General features: G+C 39.8%; 1 protein-coding gene across 3 annotated transcripts in view; it reads left to right on the top strand.

The window, feature by feature from the left end:
• ARHGAP15 (Rho GTPase activating protein 15) overlaps positions 1 to 23,249 on the top strand; it is a 653,192-nt gene that overhangs the window by 583,941 nt on the left and 46,002 nt on the right. Inside the window, exons 13-14 of one of the 3 annotated variants that reach the window (XM_033231614.1) lie at positions 4,172 to 4,274; positions 14,652 to 14,754. In XM_033231614.1, coding sequence (XP_033087505.1) covers positions 4,172 to 4,274; positions 14,652 to 14,739 — 191 coding nt within the window. In that variant the 3' untranslated portion in view covers positions 14,740 to 14,754. Of the gene's footprint in view, positions 1 to 4,171; positions 4,275 to 4,395; positions 4,683 to 14,651; positions 14,755 to 23,249 lie in introns of those variants that run through there. The other 2 variants (XM_033231615.1, XM_033231613.1) reach the window with 2 other exon arrangements.

Raw genomic sequence — 23,249 nt, 5'->3', positions numbered from 1 at the left:
GTGGGTGTCGTATTGATTTGAATGAAAAAAACACTGCTTTACTATAACCTTTTCAGAAGATTTTGTTCTGATTATGTTGTAAGAAAAATAAATTGTTCCTCCTTAATATTTCAGCTCTCTCTAAGCCATGGTACACTTCCCCCTTTAGCACTTAAGTATAACTTGGCCACAAATATGCATGAACAAATATCCAATTGTCTGATTCCCAGTGGAATCAAGTGGAAAAAGAGAAAAAAAATATTTCTATAAAATATTCTTCATGTAGAATGTGTCTTATAGGCAAACTTGGAAACCAACATGTACTTTTCATAATGATACTTGTACATAACTGACCTGCTCACCAATCAGACCATCAATTTCTCAGTCTATCACGAAGTATTTAGGTTGTTGTGTAATGTTGGGCTACCATAGCAATTGTACTTTCACCAACTGGCATCAACTCAGTTCAAGAATTAGCAACTACATTTTGAATGTCCCTGCAACCAAATAGTATGCTAACTGCTGGAATTAAAAGGTGAACGAGATCCAGTGGCATGGGCCTCAAAAGAGGTGAGAGGGGTGCAGGGGAGGGTGAACATTTATAGAGTATTTTGTTTTACTTGTAATTATGGTTGGCACATTACATACTATCTTGTTTATTCAACAAAACTACCCTTTTAGATCTTATTCAAAGAGAGTAAGAAATTTCTCCAAGACCACACAGCTAATAAAAAGGCATTACAGAATTCAAACCAAGGAACATGTATTATAATTCATGGCCACAACTTTCATTAGTTCACTCACTAATTCCTTTTTCATTCATTTAACCCACCATGTGCTAGCATAAAAATTGCCTAGCTGTAAAGGAAAATTCCCTATTTAATAGGGGAATTTGACAAGGATTCAAGCAATAGAAATACCATGTGAAGTGTTGTTTAAGTAGAATATGCTAAATGCAACAGAACACAGGAGAGGGAGAGCTGACTCTAAGAAAGCTCATAATTATTTTACCTGTTGGCTTAACAGACTTGATTATGCCTTAATTCCTGCCCAAACACCATGGAAGTGTCCTTGCAAATCAGCCCTTTCTAATGAAGCAATGGCCAATCCTTTCTAACTCCACCCTGACTGGATCATGTTCCCTGTGAGTAAAGTTTGCTGGTTGGAACCAACAAGACTACTCCCCACTTCTTGCCTGTTAAGCTTAATTTGTAGCTGCTACTTCTGTAGCCCTCAGTGTCAACTGGTCCTTTTTTTTTTTTTTTGGAGAGTCTGGCATTAACTATTATTACTATAGTCAGAGATTTCAGTGAAATTAGAAAGGTCTCTTCTCCTCCCCTCTCCTCTCCTCTTATCCCCTTCCCAGTATCATACTGATTGCTTGCACCTAGTAGTTCACCAGATCCTCAGGTAAACTGCACTACTGGAATCATGCCAAACTGAACAGAATGTATCCACCTCTTGAATGTATATGTGTGTGTGTGTGTGTGTGTGTACACACACAATTATGGTTGTGTGGTATTAGCTTCAAATGGTTAGATAGAAAGCATTCAAGCATCCCTAATAGCTATGACCTGGGAATACTATGCCAATTTCACTCTCATCTTTATTAACTTGTACTTTTTTTCTGGTTTATGATATTTCACAGGCTCCAGTTGGTCTTGTGAAGCACCACATTTTCTTACCATCATTAAGCTCCAAGAGGGCTTTTTACTACTTGGCAGAAAAGATGAGGTCCGGTATAGGCTATGATGTTGCAACTTTCTTTTTTCTCTTTCTCGCTCCCCTTTGTTTCTTTCATTTGCAGTTGTCCAAGCCATATTATGTTGGAACTCTTCTAACTGCAATTTTGAAAGTTTTGACTGTGGGAGGCATTATTTATAGGCCTTTGTGGTTTTAGGAGGAAAAGGAAAAGCTTCCAAGCAGAGTTCTACTAGGAAGACTGCCCCCATCCCACTTTAGCCAAATACCAGCTTCTACAGGATATTTTCCTATAATTTCTTATAAAAAAATTCTTTTGTGACAACATATTAAAGAATCTGCCAGTTTCTAAACTAACTGTTTCTGATCCTACTGTCATAAAGTTTATATACCTATTGAATTGGAATTTTGTAAGTACATCTTATTATTAAGAACTGTATTTGGCCTTAGTATCAGAGATCCATCCCCAAAGGCTTCAGTACACAAGGGCTTATTTTCTTATGTCAAAGAAACCCAGTGGGCCAGGCGTGGTGGCTTATGCCTGTAATCCCAGCACTTAGGGAGGCCCAGGCAGAATGATTGCCTGGGCCCTGGAGTTCAAGACCTCCTTGGGTACCATAAGGAGACCCTTCCTCTACAAAGAAAAGTAAAATGAGCTGGGCATGGTGGCATGCACCCGTGGTCCTAGCTACTCAGGAGGATAAGGCAGGAGGATAGCTTGAATCCAGGAATTGAGACTGCAGTGAGCTGTGTTCACACCACTGCACTCCAGCCTGCGCAGTCGAGCAAGATCCTGTCTCAAAAACTACAAAAGAAACCCAGAGGTAGACAGTGCAGGACTGCTATGACTGCTCCACAGATTCAAGAAAGCTCTTTCTACCTGTGTATTTCACTTCACAGATCTTCAGTTCTCCAGATTAACACATAGTACAGCCACTCCATCTACATTCAAAGAAGCAGAAAGGAGGAAAGGTGCAAAGCTAAAAGCTAAATCAGCTCATACATGCTCTCCCAGAAGGCCTGACCAACATTGTGACTTCAGTCTCATTGGCCAGACTTGGTCCCATGGCCACTCCAGCTCCAAGGCAGCTGCGTCTATTACCATCCTCTCAGCAGTGGGATTGTCTTGCTAAGAAGAGAATGGTTATTAGGTGGATGTCTGTCTTACATATTAGTCTTTTTTGTATCTTATTTTCCAGCTGTGGCCTGTTTAGAATCATCAGGAGCCCTGTGCTGGAAGTTAAAGTATAGAAAGGAAAGTGCATGAGGTGTTTAAGTTCAATACATAATTGTACCTCTAGATGGAAAGGCCCTGGTTAAAACTATGGAAAGATGAATTCCCTAGAGTACTAAGTAAATCAATTTTTACTTTTCCATCTATAAATAAAACAAAATAAGAGAAATCAATCTCTGTGCTATGCAGTTTTGAACAACTTCCCATTTTACAAAATGTGTATGACCAGGCAATATGCTATTTCAATATTCTTTTTCTGTTTTACACTCTCTTATTTTAAATCAAAAACAAAATGTGTGAGGGAAAAAGGATAACGTGGAAATAATTTTTAAAACAATTTTGCCCTTCTACAAAATCCAGCAACAATAGAATATCTGTAATCAAATCACACGATATGTCCTTGTTTAGTTTCCCATTGCTGCTTAACACTCAAACTTAAAACACAAACTTATTCTCTTACAGTACTAGAGGGTGCAAGTCTGAAATCAGTTTCAGACTGAAACTGAAGAGGTTGGTAGGCCTGCAGTACCCTTAGAGGCTCTGTCTCCTTGCCTTTCCCAGCTTTTGGAGACTGTCGCAATTCCTCAGACAGCAGCTCCTCATTGCATACCCTTTCTTTTCTGCTCCCATTGTCACATGAGAAGTCGTATTACCTTTTCTCTCGGACTCTCATTCTCCTGTTTCTCCCTAATAAGGATCTTTGTGATTCCAATGAGCCCATTCAGATAATCCCGAAAAATCTCCCCGTCTGAAAATCTCCAGCTGATCATATCTGCAAAGTCCCTTTTGCGATGTGAGGTTACATAGTCACACATTCCAGGGATTCAGACAGGGACATCTTTGGAAGGCCCTTATTCACCCTACCATATCTTATATTTATATTTAAGAAAACCAAATGTTAAGATCAGGAAGATAATGTCAAAGTCACATCATTGTTGCTTCCGTGTTAAGATTATCTCACAGTACAGCCGGTCCATCTACATTCAAAGAAGCAGAAAGGAGAAAAAGTCCAAAGGCTAAAAGCTAATCAGTTCATACACGGCCTCCCAGAAGGCCTGCCACTGTCAAATTCAGAGTCAAAATAAAAAGAAACTCCTTAATAACCAGGTTGAGTCCACCTATTCCCTTTGGCTACTGACTAGGACTCTTAGTTGCTAGTCTGAGTCCAAACTTTTCTCAAGAAAATTTTCTCATGTACCTGTACCTATGAAGTCTTGTTTTTTCCCTAACCTTCCTTTCTAAATTTTGTTTTTTCAGAAAAGCAAGACAACACAAGAATTGAAGCTGTAAAGTCTCTTGTACAAAAACTCCCTCCACCAAATCGTGACACCATGAAAGTCCTCTTTGGACATCTAACTAAGTAAGTTGTCAGGATTTCTGGATGTGTCATTTTATAGTCATTTCCTAAATGGGCAATAACGAGTTTCAGATCTCTAAGGCAAGAGTTTCCAAATGCGTATATCTTGTATTTTCCCTTGTAGCTGACCTAGGTCTTTCTGCAGCAGCTGGAGAGTGTGCTAGGGATAGGAAGGAGAATCTACAAAAGGAACTTCTGAAATAACTTATTTTTCAAGGCCTTTTCAACAAGTATATGTTTGCTGATTGCTTGTCAGAACCATCGCCTGGACCCTGGGTTGGGTCATCTTGACTTTGTTATCTAACATAACAGAAAGAACATGAAATGATTCAGACATGGATTCAAAATTCAGCCCCACCATGTACCACGTGCTATGGCCACAAATAAGTTATTTAAACTCTCTGTATCCAATTTCCTCATCTATAAAATGTTGACTCAGATTGATAAGGTGCTATCCATGTAAATAGCTGAGAGAGGAGTCTTCCAGGAAGAAAAAAAGGCGAATGTAAAGCCCTAGAAGCCCCTAAGAGCTTGAAGTATTTGAAAAGCAGAAATTAAACCCAAACTACTAGGGCCTAATGTGGAGGCAAGATGGGATCAGGAGCTAAAGTCGCAAACATCACACTAGCATCAGATCACATAGGTTCTTGTGGTCTAAGTGAGAGATCTGGATTCCATTCTAAATTTGAGGAAGAACCACTGCAGAATGCTACAGTTGAGGGAGTGTAAAACATTGATCTGGCTGCTAAGAGGAGAATGCACTGCAAAGGTGAAGAGAGGAAGACCTAATGGCAGACAACCACACTAGTCCAGGCAGTAGATATTGGTGGCTTGAGTGGAGCCCTCAGAGAGAAATGGGTAGATACATTGTGAAGATGGATCAGGCTGGACTTGCTGCTGATTGAGATACCATGGGGAAAGGAAAGGAGAAATCAAGTGTGCAACTTTGGGTTTCAACTTGAGCAAGTGAAGAAATGATAATGTCTCAGAGATGGGTAAAACTGCGGGGAGGAACAAGTTGGGTAGGAAAAGCAGGTTTGAGAGTTCTATTTTGGACATGGTAAGTCTGAAATGACTGTTACTCATTTGCCTTCTGTTAACACCTTCTTCAGATAAGGCAGAGTGCAACAGAAGTGATGAGGTTTTAGCTTTCATGATATATGCACAGTAATATTGAAGCCTGATAGAGGTTCAAATAGATTGAGCAGTTTTGCCTGTGAGATTAAATCTCCTTAAACACCTCAATCACTCATAATTTGGGATGAGTCATTCCTACAGATTGTTCAACTAATCCATTACATGATTTTTAATTGTGAATGTAATACATGCAATTGCACCCCCCAAAATTAAGCAACAGTGGTGCATTTACATTTAAAAAATGAAATCTGCCTACCAGACACTCTTAGCCTGCTGAACAGAAGTAACTAACATTTTCGTATGTATCCTTCCTGACCTGTTCCTAAACACATGCAAACATGTGTGTGTATGGTTGCTTCTAATGTTAAAGTACATCATATTGTAATTATACAACTATTTTGCAACTCCTATACAGACCTCTATTTCATTAAACAGACTTATCTTATTCTAATGATGTCATAGTATTTCATGGTATACACAGTACATAACTTGCTAAACCAGTTCATTGCATTAGGGAACATGTTTTAATCTGACTCATCATATCATTTTTCTGTCTTATTTTACTCTCAAAGGGGAACTTTATCTTAAAGTTCAGAAAAGCTCTTACTATTACAGCGTTCCTTCTTGTCACTCCCACATACTGGCTACAGTGAGAAATCCAATGTGGTTTAGTGAAAGGATCTTGGACTTTAAAGAAATACAGAGAGAGACCTAGAGTCAAATCCTTGCTCTATACTTTACTCCCGTTATGATCTCAGGCAAGTAAAATCGGATTAAATACTATCAACCATATCTTGTGGTTATGAGAATTAAATGAGATAATGCATATAAAATGCCTGGCACAAGGTAAGCATTCCTCAAATGTTAATTCTTTTCCCTTAGGATCCAGACACACCATGAAAGTGGTTTCAAGTTACAAGTAAATACTGGAGTGCTTATCTCAGTAACTTTAACTGGACAAAGTCATAAAACAAATGGAAAAGTATACCCTTTAATGCTATGCAATACCTAGTCTTAGAGTTCTTGAGAAATATCCATTACTCTGTCCCAATTATTCCGTTTTCTTTCAACTGAAGGAATAGCTATAAAATAAAGATACTAAGAGTCAGCTAAATCCTCCTTCAAATAAAATAAATAAAACACACAGAAGAGAATCTGTCTAGTTAAAAACCTTCAAAGGATGACGATCGTCCATGTCCAGGCCACATAATCCCAGTTTTAACCATTAATGCCTGGTCCTGTTTTTCACATCCAAGTTAATTTCCTAATCTTGTTAGAACTTTCATTTAGTTCAACAGAGATGGAAACAGGTTTTTAAATTAAGATTTAAGATCAGATTATTATACCACTTCACAGTATTCACATTTTAAGATTGATTATTATACATGGGAAGAAGTGTTACTTGCTAGCCACCAACTTTTCTTGGGTGGTATGACTATATTTCACCCTGTACCAATTTATAAACTGGGTTTAATTATGCATGAGTGTGTGCACATAATTGTATCTTGTTAAGCATTTTTTTGCTAAGTTTTTGATAAACAGCCAATCGTGGCATGTCATCAAAGCCTGAGAAGACTAAATAAGAAGATTGTTTAACAGGAATTTAAATATATTCGTGTTTGAAAGAATCATTAGAATGTTTTCCTTAGTCTTGATGCATTTGGTAGTTCTATCGTCAACATTTGTATGTAGTGTTTATTCCAAATTGTTGCAAATATATATATTTTGAAGTTTGTTTAGTGAGGGTCAGGGAATGTAATGAAGTGCCAAAAATTCCACTTGACCTACGTACTCTTACAGTCAACAGAAAAGCACTCCATTTTTGCAGAGCTCTGAGTTAAATGCACTCCTCAAAGCAGATCAGCTATCAACTGGGAAAGCTTAATGCAGCATAGTTGGACTAGAAGGTGGATGCAAATCCTATCCACAAAAGCCATAATTTTTAAAGGACTGTGATTATATTAAGCATAAGGTTGCCCAATGGCTGCATAGGCTGACTAGTCTCAGACTCCAGTCTTCATTCTTAATCAAACTCAAGGTCAAGTTCTATGCATCTGCTATCATAACTTAAGACCAAGAATTCGGAATAAGGTATCATCTCAAGATCCCGTCAGCCAGAAACCTTTATTAATAGCCATTTTCACAAATTGACATTACACTGATAGGCCCTGGAAGGTCCTCTGGTACCTTCTGAATCATCACATAAATGGCAAAACTGTCTCTATAAAATACAAGTGTCAAATGCATTTTCCTATAGCCTGCTTCTTTGGAAAGGCAGAGAGGCAGAGTGAAGATGAAGTTAATGGGAAGGAGGACCTAACGCGATGGTTTACTTGCCGATGGGTAGTAGTTGGTGGTTGAGAGCCAATAAAGGAGTTAAATAATAACTAGGGAATCATTAACCTTTTATGAACCAGAAAATTGCATGATATGCTCAGTGTTAATGTAAGAGTCATCTGACAGCAGAGTATAGTATGAAAGAGGTAGAAAGAGGAGAGAACCCAGGAGGCCCCAGGGGAGTTGCAATTGGAGTTATGGATGTCAAAAGGAAAGAAATGGCCAAAATCTTGAGATTTTTAAAAGGAAAAGTCCACACAGTTTTCATTTGTCTCATTAGTCTCCCATATCCAGTCAGCCATAGAGAAACATCTGAGATTTCAATGATGAGTACTTATGAAAATAGTCCCCGATAGCATTACTTTTAAAAGCAAAATGAGACACTGTTTAGAAGGGTGCCCTTTTCTCTATTTTCCAAACACAGACATGGAAAAGAAGACGACGATGTTGTAGAAAACTAATGAAACAGGGTGAATCCGATTTTGGCGGGTGTGTATTAATCAAGCCATCTATACGCCACTGGTTGGGATGGACAGCCAACATGTCGGAAAACCCGTATATGTAACACATCTCGAGAACGCAGACTTTTCAAAGTTTCATACCTTTAAAATCAGTCACATAGAGGAGAAAAGTTTATGCAGATAAAATTGTCCATGGCAGCACTGTTTGCAACAGTGAACATTTGGAAACAATGTAAGCGTTCAGTGATAGGGGAGGGTTATGTAGAACAGGATACATCATATTGGCTTAGTAAAGTGTAGTTCATGGTTTTTATTTTCTTTCTGCTTCAACTTGGAGGAATGCTGTGTTAAATGTTAAATAAAATCAGAGATACAGTCTTTTGCATACTCAAAGCGAGCATAATTATAAATATGGGAAAAACGTTGTGAATGTAGAAAACACTATAAAAATTTTTACTAAAATGTTAATATTCCTTTCTTTGAGTTGCTGGATTGTGAGAGTTTTGTTCCTGTGTTTCTTTCTCCCCGCTAATAATGGCATAGGAGGAGACGTCGAGGTTAAGGGAACAAAGAAGCCAGACTTTGGAGTTAGGCTGACCTGAATGCGAGTCTTGGCTCTGTCACTTACTGGAGGTGTAACCTTGGCCAAGTCATTCAACTCTAAGCTTCCATTTTGTCATCTGTCAAAGGGAGATTATAAGAGAACTTATTTCTGTAGTGAGGAGTATATGAATAATGCTTTTGAAGAGTCTTGCATAGTACTTAGCACATAAGTACTAAACATTTTACATCAATGTATTATTTTTACATGTATTATATTACATGTATTGTTACAGTATTATTTTATAATGAGGGAAATATGAAATAAATATAGCAAGAATTACCAAGGCAGTGCAGGCTAAATTAGTGCTAAATTTCCTGATTTCCAGAAAATTCTTTATCCCACCCTCAGGATCTTTTTCCAAAACTTGAGTTTCCTTACTGTCCTGACTCAGCCAGTTTCCCAGAGTCCCAGTGAGACTATTTCACATGTTCGACAAGCTATATCACACCCCCATTCTCATACTCAATCCCCACTCTTTTCTGTCTCAGACTCCCTGTCAGCCTGTCTGGCATATTGTCCTCTGGTTTTAGTTCCAACTCTTTTCACCCTCCAAGTGATAGTTTGCTAATGAGATCATCTAGTCTGCCTGCCTTTGGGGCAGGCATAAGGAAACTGGAAATAGGCACAGGTCTCCCTATGCCTCTTATGAAGAGCCTCCTCTGTTAGAAGAGTCTCCCTAGGAGACTTCTAGTTCTCTCGCTTTGTTGTATACTTCTCAGAGTGATTTTCATGATCAAAATCTCCTTCCAAGACAAACAGAACACCAGCTTTATGAAAGCCTGGTAAGTAAGAGATTTTCAAGCCAGCAGGGCCATACTCTATGTCCCAGTCACCAATATAAACACTCCTAAAATCTTATCAACTACATATCCACCTGGAATCTTATCAACTACATATCCACCTAGGCCTGGTGCTGCCCTTTGGAAGTACTAGAATTTTTGTTGTCATGACTATTAGTAAAGTATTCTAGATATTGCTGAAGTATTTTTCCACATTTTCATTTCCATGATAAAAATAATACATAATTATGGAAAATTTAGAAAATAAATAAAGTCTTCCCACAGAGCTAAATTTAACTAGTTAGCCAGATTTCCTTTGTGGCATGCGTTTTGGAAGCCAAAACAATCTCAAATTTGTGAGGGGGGATAAGAACTCAAAAGAACTTTTATGTACACATTATGCATGTACACATTACTCAGAGAAAATCAAAATGTCTTAGAAATGGGCAACTTTTAGTAATGACTTAGGAAGTAATGTTATTTGTTGATTTTTAAAAATAGCTTTGGAAGAATATATTAGCTGCAGATTTTAGGTGCAAATAAACATTATTATTATAGGAGACTTGCACTTTGTAAAATAGGTTGAAAGGAAAGTTAACATCTTCCCTTTTGCATTGACTCTAAGAAAGTTGTCCAGCTGTTCATAGAATTCCAAGGTGAAAAAATGATACGGCTGAATAGACAAATCTCATGGACGAATGCCAATTGAATGCCTCATTGAAACTGTTGAGCTGGGGCTATTTTGTGAATGTAAACCGATATTTAAAGCTTCTCTGTGGTCTTCATGGATATTAAATAAAATATTCCACAAAAGCATGTCAGAGGCAACTTAAATGATAATGACCCAGAAATATAAGGGTTGTATCAGAAAACAAACAATGGAGACAAAATAATTCAGGAGACACCCTGTCTTTAAAATGGCACTGTAGGTATTTCTGATGTTTTGGTGGGGAGAAATTAGATATGGTTAAAGAATGGACTTCAAAGCCCACAGTCATCACCGTTCTCTCTGGTCATCAGGGGCCATGCTGGTGACGCTCTCTGTTTCCAATCCAGGCCTCTGAATGCTCAGCTCCGCTGTGCTTTTGAGCCCGGTATGTTTTTCTGTGCTGTCTTCTGGCACTCCATTCTTTTTCTGTACACTTTGGTCTTTCACCCAACCACAATACCTGATATCCAAAGACTTGCAGACATGGGTATTTTTACTGGAAAATGAGGAACCTGTGCAAATTATTATTTTCTTTTACTTTTTTTTTTTTTCTCCTTTCCTGTGGGGCAGGGGTTGTGAGTTGTTTGAAATAAGCCAGAAACTTCCTACCTCCTTTGCTTGTCTATTTGAAATGGCACCCTAGTCATTTTGAAGAGCTAATGTACTTCCTATGGGCCTGAAATTTCTCAACTGGACTCCCATGGTAGAATTTGGCCTGGTAGTTAAGAAAATTAATTACTCTGATTGCGAGGGTGAAGCAATAGTTCCCAACTCCCCATAGTAATCATTAAAATGTCATCTGTTTAGGAGACATCTTGGCATGGGATTTATAAGGTTTGTGAGCTGAGGACTAATGTTCAATGATCCTTCCAGCAGTGCCTCCTCGTTCTAGAGGAAGGCTGTGGGAGATAAGGTTTTAAGACGGGAGTGAAATTATTACTTTAGATCTTTAGATTTAACATTTGAATGGTAACATTTACCACTGAAAAATAGGAAAGAACAAAACCTAAAGTTGCTACCGTCCCATCTATCATTGTTGTCTCTATTGTTAAGTGATGGCCAACGGCATGAGGGTATTTCCCTCAGGAGAGGTAACATTTTTAAGTTGCCCCACCCTTCTCTACTATGAATCTTGGCCTTTAACCTAATGGAAAGAATTTGGAATCAGAAGACGTAGTCTCAGGGCCCAATCCCAGCCCTTAGAAACTGTACAACATTAAGAAAATCTTTCAAAGTCTATAACCATCCCTTTTGTTCAGGTGTGAATTAAGTCAAATAGATTCATATTTGTGAAAATGTCTGGTAACTGTAAATTCTACCTACAAATTCCTTCTGGAAGTCTCAAATGAGTGCCTGCTATATTCCAGGCGTGAACAAAATCTGGAGCTGGAAAAGTGTGGACCACAGGCCACACTCAGCCTGTCTCCTGGTTTTGTCAATAAAGTTTTATTGAAACACACATCTATGTGTTTATGTTTTGCCTACGGCTGTTTTCATGCTACAATGGCAAGAGGTCACAATGAGTCACAACAAGGTACATAAGGTCAAAAATATTTACCATCTGACCCTTCACAGAAAAACATTGCTGACCCTTCAACTCAATGTTAAAGGCATACCCTCAGATATCTTATCATCTCCTGAGGCAGATAAATTAGTAAACAATTATAATAAATATGATGCAATATCTAAAATGCTATGAAAATTCTAGGCAGCAACTGAAATTTAGCTTAGGAAAATCAAAGGATGCCCCCCAGAGGACATGAAACAAGCTATCTTTAAGGATGTTGGCTTGGCAGACAACAGACCTACTATAGGGAGAGACAATACTCTGTACAAGAACATGGAAGAGAACTGCAATGTGGTAAAGAAATGGCGAGTCCTCTGGAAGGATTAGAGAATTCAGAATTATAAAAAGAATAAACAGTGGCAGATTACGAGCCTCGAATGTTGTAAACAAGTTAAATTGTGAAGAACACCATACAGTCTGATAAGGAGCTTGAAAATTTTTTTGTAGACTAAGCACTGTCGCTCACTCATTTAATCCTAGCACTTTCAGTGGTTGAGGAGGGAGGATTGCTTGAGCTCAGGAATTCCAGATCAGCCTGGACAACATAGTGAGAACTCATCTCTACGAAACATTAAAAAATTAGCCAGACACTATGGCATGCATCTGTAGTCCCAGCTACTCAAGTGCCTGAGATAGGAAGATCATTTGAGCCCAGGAGGTTGGAGGCTACAGTGACCTATGATTTTGCCACTGCACTCTAGGCAACAAAGCAAGATCATGTCTTTAAAAAAAGAAAAAAAAAAAAACTGTAGACATTAGGAAAATCACTGAAAGATCTGAAATGGAAAGGTAAGGTAATGAAATTTGTATTCATAAAGACCACAGTTTTTATAAGAGTGAAGGACAGTTTGTAGAAGGGCAACACCAGAAGTAGGGAAAACAGTGAAGATGCTGGTATAGTAGTCCAAGCTAGAGATCCCCAGCTAAGGGAGTGATAGGGAGAAAGGGGAAAAGGGATGGATACAAGAAGCATTGAAGAGGTAGATGCAACAGAACATGTGCACCAAGTACAAGTATATGCAAGAGGTTAGGAAGACGAAGGATTCCAGGAGGGCACCAAGATTTTGAATTAGCCGAATGGTGATATCCTTAACTTACATTTCACATAGGTAAAGGACCAAATTGGAGGCATGAAAAAAGCAGAAATTTTGTTAACATAATGTGACTTGCTCATTGTTATATTCTATTAGCAAAATCCAGTTGAGAATAAGAAATATATGTTGGGAATGCAAGAAAGGTAATTGAGATCTAGGGCCACATTTTGGAGTTGTTGGTTTAAAGATGGCAATGGGGTAAGGTCATGAATACCTCCAAGGGACCATGTGAACCCAGAAGAGAGTCAAGGACAGATTCCTAGAGACTTCTAACATTGAATGGGTGGTCAGAGAAAGAGATACCAGGAAAGGAGTCTGAGAATGGCGTGCATGTTGATAGAAAAAAACATTTGACAAGAGCAAAGATACTATATTTTGTGACTAAAACTACTCATTACATAAGGAACACCTAGAATAACCTCAGCTTAACCGGACATTGGGCAGAATTTATAACAATGACCAGCTACTGTTCTTACCTTCACCCTTCAGCTTTTAAAAAAACTCAGGAATAAATATAATCTAGCAGGGAAAAAAAATGATATTCTATAGCATAGCCAGATCCTGAAAATACTGATGAAAATGGAAATTATAAGGAACTAACTAGGCCTCTTCTGCTCTTAGAGCACTGGCTCCAGAAGGGCAGAAATATGTGTCATTTTGATTCCTTCTATATCCCCTAGTACCATGTCCTACTATTATAGATCCTCAATAATTTTTGTTGAACAAATGGAATCTCATTACTTCATTGAACAAGATGATAATTTAATAGCCAGTGAGTGGTTCCAGGTAAGATCAACTTCATAAGCCTAGAGTATTAGTCCGTTTTCCTGCTTCTGATAAAGACATACCCAAGACTGGGAAGAAAAAGAGGTTTAATTGGACTTACAGTTCCATGTAGCCGGGGAGGCCTCAGAATCATGGCAGGAGGCAGACACTTCTTATATGGCAGCAGCAAGAGAAAATGAAACAGCAGCAAAAATGGAAACCCCTGATAAACCTATCAGATCTCATGAGACTTATTCACTATCACAAGAATAAGCACAAGAAAGACCAGCCCCTATGATCCAATTACCTCCCACTGGATCCCTCCAGTAGCACATGGAAATTCTCAGAGATATAATTCAAGTTGAGATTTGGGTGAGAACATAGCCAAACATATCATTCCACCCCTGACCCTCCAAATCTCATGTCCTCACAATTCAAAACCAATCATGCCTTCCCAACAGTCCTCCAAAGTCTTAACTCATTGCACCATTAACCCAAAAGTTCACAGTCCAAAGTCTCATCTGAGACAAGGCACGTCACTTCTGTCTATGAGCCTGTAAAATCAAAAGCAAGCTAGTTACTTCCTAGATACAAAGAGGGTACAGGTATTGAGTAAATAGAGCCATTCCAAATGGGAGAAATCAGCCAAAACAAAGGGGTTACAGGTCTCATGCAAGTCCAAAATCCAGTGGGGCAGTCAAATTTTAAAGCTCCAAAATGATCTCCTTTAACTCCAGGTCTCACATTCAGGTCACGCTAATACAAGAGCTAATACAGGCTCTCATGGTCTTAGGCAGCTCTGCCCCTGTGGTTTTACAAGGTACGGCCTCCCTCCTGGCTGCTTTCACAGGCTGGCATTGAGTGTCTGCAGCTTTTCTAGGCGCACAGTGTAAGCTGTCGGTGGATCTAACATTCTGGGGTCTGGAGGATGGTGGCCCTCTTTTCTCACAGCTCCACTAGGCAGTTCCCCAGTGTGGGGACTCTGACTCCACATTTCCCTTCTGCACTGCCCTAGCAGAAGTTCTCTATGAGAACCCTGCCCCTGCAGTAAACTTTTGCCTAGGCATCCACGTGTTTCTATACATCTTAAATGTAGGCAGAGATTCCCCAACCTCAATTCATGACTTCTGTGCACCCACAGGCTCAACACCACATGGAAACTGCCAAGGCTTGGGGCTTCCACTCTCTGAGGCCACAGCCCAAACTCTATGTTGGCCCCTTTTAGCCATGGCTGGAGTGGCTGGGATGCAGGGTACCATATCCCTAGGCTGCACATAGCACAGGGACCCTGGGCCCAGCCCATAAAACCACTTTTTCCTCCTGGGCCTCTGTGCCTGTGATGGAAGGGGCTGCCATGAAGGTCTCTGACATGGCCTGGAGACATTTTCCCATGGTCTTTGGGATTAATGTTAGACTCCTTGCTACTTATGCAAATTTCTGCAGCTGGCTTGAATTTCTCCCCCAGAAAATGGGTTTTTCTTTTCTACTGCATTGTCAGGCTGCAAATTTTCTGAACTTTTATGCTCTGTTTCTCTTTTAAAACAGAATGCTTTTAACAGCACCTAAGTCACCTTTTGAAATCTTTGCTGCTTAGGAATTTCTTCCACCAGATACCCTAAGTCATCTCTCTCAAGTTTTAAAGTTTCACAAATCTCTAGGGGCAGGGGCGGAATGCCACCAGTCTCTTTGCTGAAACATAGCAAGAGTTACCTTTGCTCCAGTTCCCAACAAGTTCCTCTTCTCCATCTGAGACCACCTCAGCCCGTACCTTATTGTTCATATCACTATCAGCATTTTTTTTTTTTTTTTTGAGGCGGAGTCTCGCTCTGTCGCCCGGACTGGAGTGCAGTGGCCAGATCTCAGCTCACTGCAAGCTCCGCCTCCCGGGTTTCCGCCATTCTCCTGCCTCAGCCTCCCAAGTAGCTGGGACTACAGGCGCCCGCCACCTCGCCCGGCTAGTTTTTGTATTTTTAGTAGAGACGGGGTTTCACCGTATTAGCCAGGATGGTCTCGATCTCCTGACCTCGTGATCCGCCCGTCTCGGCCTCCCAAAGTGCTGGGATTACAGGCTTGAGCCACCGCGCCCGGCCACTATCAGCATTTTTATCGAAGCCATTCAACAAGTCTTTAGGAGGTTCCAAACTTTCCCACATTTTCCTGTCTTCTTCTGAGCCCTCCAAACTGTTCCAACCTCTGCCTGTTACGCAGTTAAAAAGTCACATCCACATTTTTGGATATCTTTTCAGCAACGCCCCACTCTACTAGTACCAATTTACTGTGTCAGTCCATTTTCAAGCTGCTGATAAAGACATACTTAAGATTGGGAAGAAAAAGAGGTTTAATTGGACTCACAGTTCCACATGGCTAGGGAGGCCTCAGAATCATGGCAGGAGGTGAAAGGCAATTCTTGCATTGTGGAGGCAAGAGAAAATGAGGAAGATGCAAACACAGAAACCTCTGATAAACCCATCAGATCTTGTGAGACTTATTCACTATCACAAGAATAGCACGGGAAAGACCGGCCCCCATGATTCAATTACCTCCCCCTGGGTCCCTCCCACAAGACACGGGAATTCTGGGAGATTCAATTAAAGTTGAGATTTGGGTGGGAACACAGCCAAACCATATCACCTGGAATCTTAGAAACTTGATGTTTTCAGACTAGTACTAGGGAATATTCTATCTTAAGAGTATTGGTAAGCAAGTTCTTCCTTTCAAGTTTATCTCCCCTCACCTGATATTCTTTTCATCCTGACAAAGAAGCAGAGCTCTTCTGATTGTAAAAATAATAATAATGATCTTTTTAATGGGGTTGTTTTCTTGTAAATTCGTTTAAGTACCTTATAGATGCTGGATTTGTCAGATGGAGAGATTGCAAAAACTTTCTCCCATTCTGTAGGTTTTCTGTTCACTCTGATGATAGATTATTTTACTGTGCAGAAGTTCTTTAGTTTAATCAGATCTCATTTGTCAATTTTTGCTTTTGTTGCCATTTCTTTTGGCATCTTCATCATGAAATCTTTGCCTATGTCTATGTCCTAAATGATATTGTCTAAATTTTCTTCTATGGCTTTTATAGTGTGGGGTTTTACATTTAAGTCTTTAATCCATCTTGAGTTTATTTTTAAATATGGTATAAAGAAGGAGGGGGTCCAGTTTCAATTTTCTGCATATGGCTAGCTAGCACCATTTATTAAATAGGAAATCCTTTCAAACAACACACATTGGGTCCTGTTGGAAGGTGGTGGGGTGTGGATGGGAGAAAGGAGAGCATCAGGAAGAACAGCTAATGAATGCTGGGCTTAATACCTAGGTTATGGGAAAATCTGTGCAGCAAACCACCAATCGCACACATTTACCTATGTAACAAACCTGCATATCCTGCATAGTTACTCCTGAACTTAAAAGCTGGAAAAAAGAGACACTGTTAATACTAAGACTGCATGTTAAAAGGGTGCAAGCACTATAATGAATGAGTTCTAAAAGAGGCTGGCCACACCAAGGGAGACTCAGTCAGGGAACCTGTGACCACCCATCAGTGATGGGTGGAGCCTGTTAGATCAATTACTGCAATACGTAGTAAGATTGCCAGTTCTTCTGGTTTCTTGATTATCTGTAGCAAAATTTGAAATACAAAAATTTATTTTTGTATCTTCTGTCATAATTCTCACTAGTAAATAACTTCTACCACTTCTGGTTCCTATCAGGTCAACCCCAGCTTCCTTGTCCATCATTTGAGATCCAATATTGTCATACTACCTTGAATTATTTAGCATCCGATGGAAAAAAAAAAAAAAATCACCTTGATTTAAAAAGCTTGCCCTCTGCTTTTAAGTGTATAAAGAAATTTGGTTCCCTTGTTTTATGGAGCGAACTTCAAAGTGGAAGGGAGAAAAAAATCAAGCAGACCTCAAGTCACCTGATTTCCAGTCCACTAAACCACACTCTGCTTTCTTGCCAATACCAATACTCGATTGTGTTTCCAAGGAAGGAGGAATGGTAAAACAAAGAGTGAGAAAGCTGAGCCAACTGTGATAGAGGCACAGACCAATCCCTCAGACTCCCTTTTTCTAATTGAACACCAGATATAATCCCAGCCTTTTAAATAAAATTACCTAATTAATCCTAATTAATTAGTGAGCCCTTATATTTATAGAAGGGGTTTTCTTAGTGTCTGTCTTCTCACCCTCCCCACTTTCCTGCCTCTACTACATTCTATCTAAAAAGAAAACTTTCATTTTTAGGGGTTCTTTTTACAAACAGTTTCCATGTCAACATTTATTAATGCTTGCATGTGTGTGTGTGTGTGTGTGTGTGTGCACGCGCATGCATGCCTGCGTATATATACTTAGAAAGAGCACGTTTTTTTAGAAGGCAGTAATGGTGCTGCCTTTTATCACCTTCTTTCTCCTCTTTAAATGGAAAGCACTGAACCCAGATGCCCAACCACGGAAGATATTCTTCCAGAAGCAGCATCTGGCTTCCTGGCAAGCCCTTCAGGCGAGTTGTTTGGGGAGCATTGCTGTTGTCTCTCTGTCTGTCACGTGTATCGGATACCATGGCCTCTCTGGCTGGCATGTCCCAGCAGCTGCCAATTCCTTTCAGTTCACCTTTAATTCTGAGAAACTAGTTTCCTCATTTTCATTTCTTACTGGACTTATTTTTCTCCCCACTGCCCATAAGAATTCCAGGACAAACCTAAGTCCTCACTGCTTTCTGCCGGTCAACTTCCTTTCCAGACCTCTGTCTTTTGAACCCAAGTGAAAACCTCAGCCATTTACTCCTACATTAAAATAGGTTATTCTAAATAATATTTCTTGGCCACTTCTTGTCAGCAAAGCTCCTTGTAAACTGTGGAGTTGTTCCCTGAAAAGAAAAACAAAACGTTCCATCCGAGTCATTTATTCTGGTCTATACACAAGACATGAAAGTGTTCTTGACATTTGTGTATTATTTAGTTAAATCATATTGGCTCCCCACATCCTTGTCACACCATGAACAAAAGAGCATCACAGAGCTGGGAAAGACGAGACCATGCTGCAGTTAGTCAAGGCTGTGCAGCGTTTACACATAGCACCCGCTCCAGGAAACTGCATTTCTTAAAGTGGCTTTTTTTTTTTTTCTTTACCTGTTAATATATATTTTTTAATTGTGAAGGATCTTCTGGGGTTTTTTATGGATAATTGCTAAGAACACAGAGTCCGATGGTAGCCCACGCAACAGGAAGCACTGACAAGGTGCTGACAAGTCCGGCAGCAGTACCCAGAATGCAGAGGAGAAAGCAGAAATTAGAGCTGCAGGGTGACATCCAGGAATACTTAACACAGGGTATCTGCAAATTTCCATGTTGCTGGGATTTTTTTCTCATGCAAGAAAAAAGTGCATATTATATATGAGATTTCAGTTTTCAAGACTGTAATGTCTAGGCTGAGAAAAGACTGGAGTTGAGCAATTGGACAGGAGGAAATCTCAGCCATAAATAATATTTTGTCTGTGGCTAGTAACAGACTCAACCCACACTTGACTTTGAAGCAGTATATAACTAAAACCCTAGGCTTCACTTGAATGAGAGTTCCTAAGGGGCAAAGAAAGGAGGTTAGGGGCTATCTTGGTCAGGCCATTGGGAAAAATCTTTTTTGGAAGTAGCTACAAAACAGTAGAGCTCAAATTTAAGGTTAGCATTTTTGAGCCTATTATGTTTCTGCCTCAATGACATTTTTTGGTCTATAATTTTTCCCCAGCTCCATTCATTAATATGTAAAAAGAAAGTTTAAAAATACATGCAGAACTCACAAGCTTTACATTATTGCCCTTGGTATAAAGGTTCCCGTATCTTATTTCTGGTCATTTCTTCTCATCTTCTGTATCCTACCCACATTCTTTTTAACTAAACTGTTTCCTCATATATATTTCCACTGTTCTCTACCTTTCCTCCCAATATTCATCATCCTCTTCAGATTCTTTCTCTTGTCTGTCACTCTGAAAACTTACTTCACATTCAAAACATTGTTGCCTACATCATCTGTCCGGCCATGTATTCGTGAAACAAATACAGGTTGAGTATTTACTTTGTGGTAGATGCTGAGCTGGAAATGAAGACACTTTTACCAGGAAAGCAATAAAGCTCTAGGATCTGGAAGCTTCCCTTCCCACGTCTGGGAGCGTTCACATCCCTCAATCTCATTCTTAATCCCCATTTTCTGGCTCTATATCCTTCCTCTTCTAACAGGAATTTGTAAACCAGCCTATTTTTAACAGACACTAAGTCAGTCCTTCCACTGGACTAAATAAACCCCTTCTCTTCTTTCTCATTTCAAAGAGACAAGTAGAATACGTTGGGACAGAACCACTGTAAGGAGTGGGCAAGACATAGGTTGGTCCTCTGGCACTGAAAACACCTCTTTTCCTGCTCTCCATGAACTGATGGTCAATAGACACCTCTTCATAGTCTTCCCTTTATCAATTTTGTACACTCATTTCTTTACTTCATTTATTGATTTTCATTTACCTCCCATAGAGTTTGCGATATGAAAAGATAAATCACTCCAAATGAACTCTTGTCTAATTAATCTGTGTATCTGTTGTTGGGCATTAAAACAGATTAAATTTGCTTACATAGTGAAAAGGCATGTAAAGTGATACGTTATACCTAAATCAGAATTTTTTTCCATTTGGACACTTTATAGCAATCATTTCACATCTCAGAAAAATTCCATTCTCAAACACATCTCTTCTCTGATAACAGCACAACTCTGCCCTCGCAACTCTGCCCTCTTGGCTTCCTGCTCACTCATCTTTTCCACTTTTCTTTCATTTCCAACTGCCATTCCAGAGCCACATACTTCCCTTGGTACTAACTTTTAAGTCAACAGAAAGGAATTCCATTCTCTCTCCTGGTGCCACATTTCCTATTTAGGGCCAAATATTCCCCACAGAGATATTAAGGCATTTTACTGCTAGTTTACATGTCCCACTGTATTTTTCTAACTAGTGGGAAAAAAGAAATAAATGCATGCCCTACTCTCTCTGACCTCATCCTTCTTTCATATCACATTTAAAATAACCAATTCATGGAGTGGCAAGCTCTTAAAGCAATTCATACTTCCCTGGCAATCACAGAAATTTACCCTTCATCTTGGCAGAGGAAGGCCTATTTCTTCCACCTGTTGTCACATTCTTTTTATTCTCTGCATGGGTTTCCCCGACCCACACCCTATAATAGGTTAGATAAGGTTAGAAGCAGGTGACTACATAGAGAATCTAAATAAATGTTCATTGTCGTGTACTAGGAATTTCTGATCCCAAAGCACTTTTTTTCCAAGAAATGGTAATATGTAGAAAATTGGCCTGCAGTTGTATATAGGATTGTGGATACTGGGGAGAGTGGAGGTGGGGAAGATGATGACCAGAGAGAGCGTTTTGTTCATCATGAACGCAGCTACCTGAAAAATACCAGCTAATTAGCAGTCTGTAGCCACACAACACAGCAGTTTAGTACAAGAAGTGAACAATACTTTACCTAATTGAAACTACAGAGCAGACTTAGGTAGGCTGCATGCAATTACACAGATTGGAAGTCAGCCAGGATGCCGAGGTTAACAATCCCTTCACTCACAAAAAGCACCACGGGAACTTTAATGACCACAAGTGGTAAGGGCCGCTATCCTGCATCCCAACGAAAGGCCTCGCCTCTCACAACCCAGACCCCATCTGAAGAGCCTAATGGCGTCAACTAATTGCTAGAAAAAAAGACTGCCCTCTATTGACGCAGATGCACCTGTGCTGTGTGACTCATTCACCAAGCACAGGAAACACTTTAAAGTACTAGGGCGAAGGGGGATTCGAATGATTGAGGGCATCGAGGGGGTCAAGTAGTAGACAATGGGAACTGTGAAGTCTCCTCTGCCTGCTGGTCCCGTGGCCAGCACTTCTGCTGCATGAGCATCCCTAAAAGAGGCTCAGGACTTCCCAAACTTCAGTGTGCTCACAAACCAAATCACCTAGCAATCTTGTTAAAGAATGCAAATTATGATTCAGGAAGTCCGGGATGGGGCCTGAGATTCTGTATAGAGAACAAGCTCCCAGGTGCCACTGTTGCTGACGGTCTGCGGACCACACTTTCAGAACAGGATCTAAAGACAAGAAACAGGAGGAGGGAAGATGTTCTCTGTGACCAAGAAAGCAAAGTCTGCGCTAAAAGAAAGAGGACTTTAACATGGGATTTGATGCCCAGAATTATCAGGTTTGCATCATTTGTCCTAGGAACTAAATGAAGCAGAAACATGGAGTGTCCAAAATAATAATCCAATCCAAAACCCACTCTAAGAATGGCTTTTTCCATGGGGAGAAGAAAGGGTAAAGAACTTGATCTCTGAATGTGCTTTATAAATGAGGTGCCTACTCTGCAAAGTGTCAAGCTGTAGTGCTGTAGCAGGGGGATACCAGCAGTGGTCTGTCAGGACCTGCAAGAGCCACAAGTGTCTGACTCTCAAGATGAATCGAGAAGACAAGATGGCAGAATGCAGATTGTCAGAGCTTAACCTATGAATAAGGATGAGAGTAATAATTTTCCTTCAAATGTTTGCAAAATCAAAGTTGCTGAAAAACATGGACCTTTTTAAACTTTTTTTCTTTTTCTTTTTTTTTTTTTTTTGAGATGGAGTCTCGCTCTGTTGCCCGGGCTGGAGTGCAGTGGCACGATCTTGGCTCGCTGCAACCTCCGCCTCCCAGGTTCAAGCAATTCTTCTACCTCAGCCCGCTGAGTAGCTGGGACTACAGGCGCCTGCCACCACGCCCAGCTAATTTTTTGTATTTTAGTAGAGACAGGGTTTCACTGTGTTGCCCAGGCTGTTCTCAAACTCCTGAACTCAAACAATCCACCCTCGTCGGCCTCCCAAAGTGCTAGGATTACAGGCTTAAACTTATATTATGCAAACATGGTTTATTACTCTGCTACCTAAACTTCCATAATAAAGCCTCAAAATAGCCTTAAAAACTTAATTGTTGGTTAGATTAATTTGTATTCTTTAGTTATTTCCTAAATGCTTTTTATACTAATTTCTACATATTTTGTGACTTCTTAATGATAGAATTCACTTTAGATGCTTGCAAAGAAACACACACACACGCACACGGCAAGACCCAGTTAATCGCTGGTGGGTGCAGTATGGTTTTCTACGTTTAGACATGCTGCAAACATGTTGTAAACTAGATAAGGCTGGAGTTTAAGTATACATTTATCCTAATATATACCTCATCAGTATAGCTGTAAAAAAATGCCATTACTTGCCAACAATATATAAATTTAAGATAGCCTTCAAAATTTATCATTTGAAGTGTTCAGCTATCTAAAGTTAGCATGGCAAAATACATAGACAAGCAGCAGCCCGTAAGCACCAATGAATGAAGTATGCCTATGGAATGCCTGCTCTGTGTTCTGTCCTACATTCAGGAAAGTGGGGAAGATAAAAGTATAAAATCGGAAGTCTAAGGTTTTGCCTTTGCAATGCTACTAATGTAACAGGA

The sequence above is a fragment of the Trachypithecus francoisi genome, unplaced genomic scaffold (assembly GCF_009764315.1).
Source record: "Trachypithecus francoisi isolate TF-2019V2 unplaced genomic scaffold, Tfra_2.0 Lachesis_group13, whole genome shotgun sequence".
Taxonomy (NCBI): domain Eukaryota; kingdom Metazoa; phylum Chordata; class Mammalia; order Primates; family Cercopithecidae; genus Trachypithecus; species Trachypithecus francoisi.
Note: the sequence above shows the minus strand (reverse complement) of the source record. Positions and strands in the feature narration are given on the sequence as shown.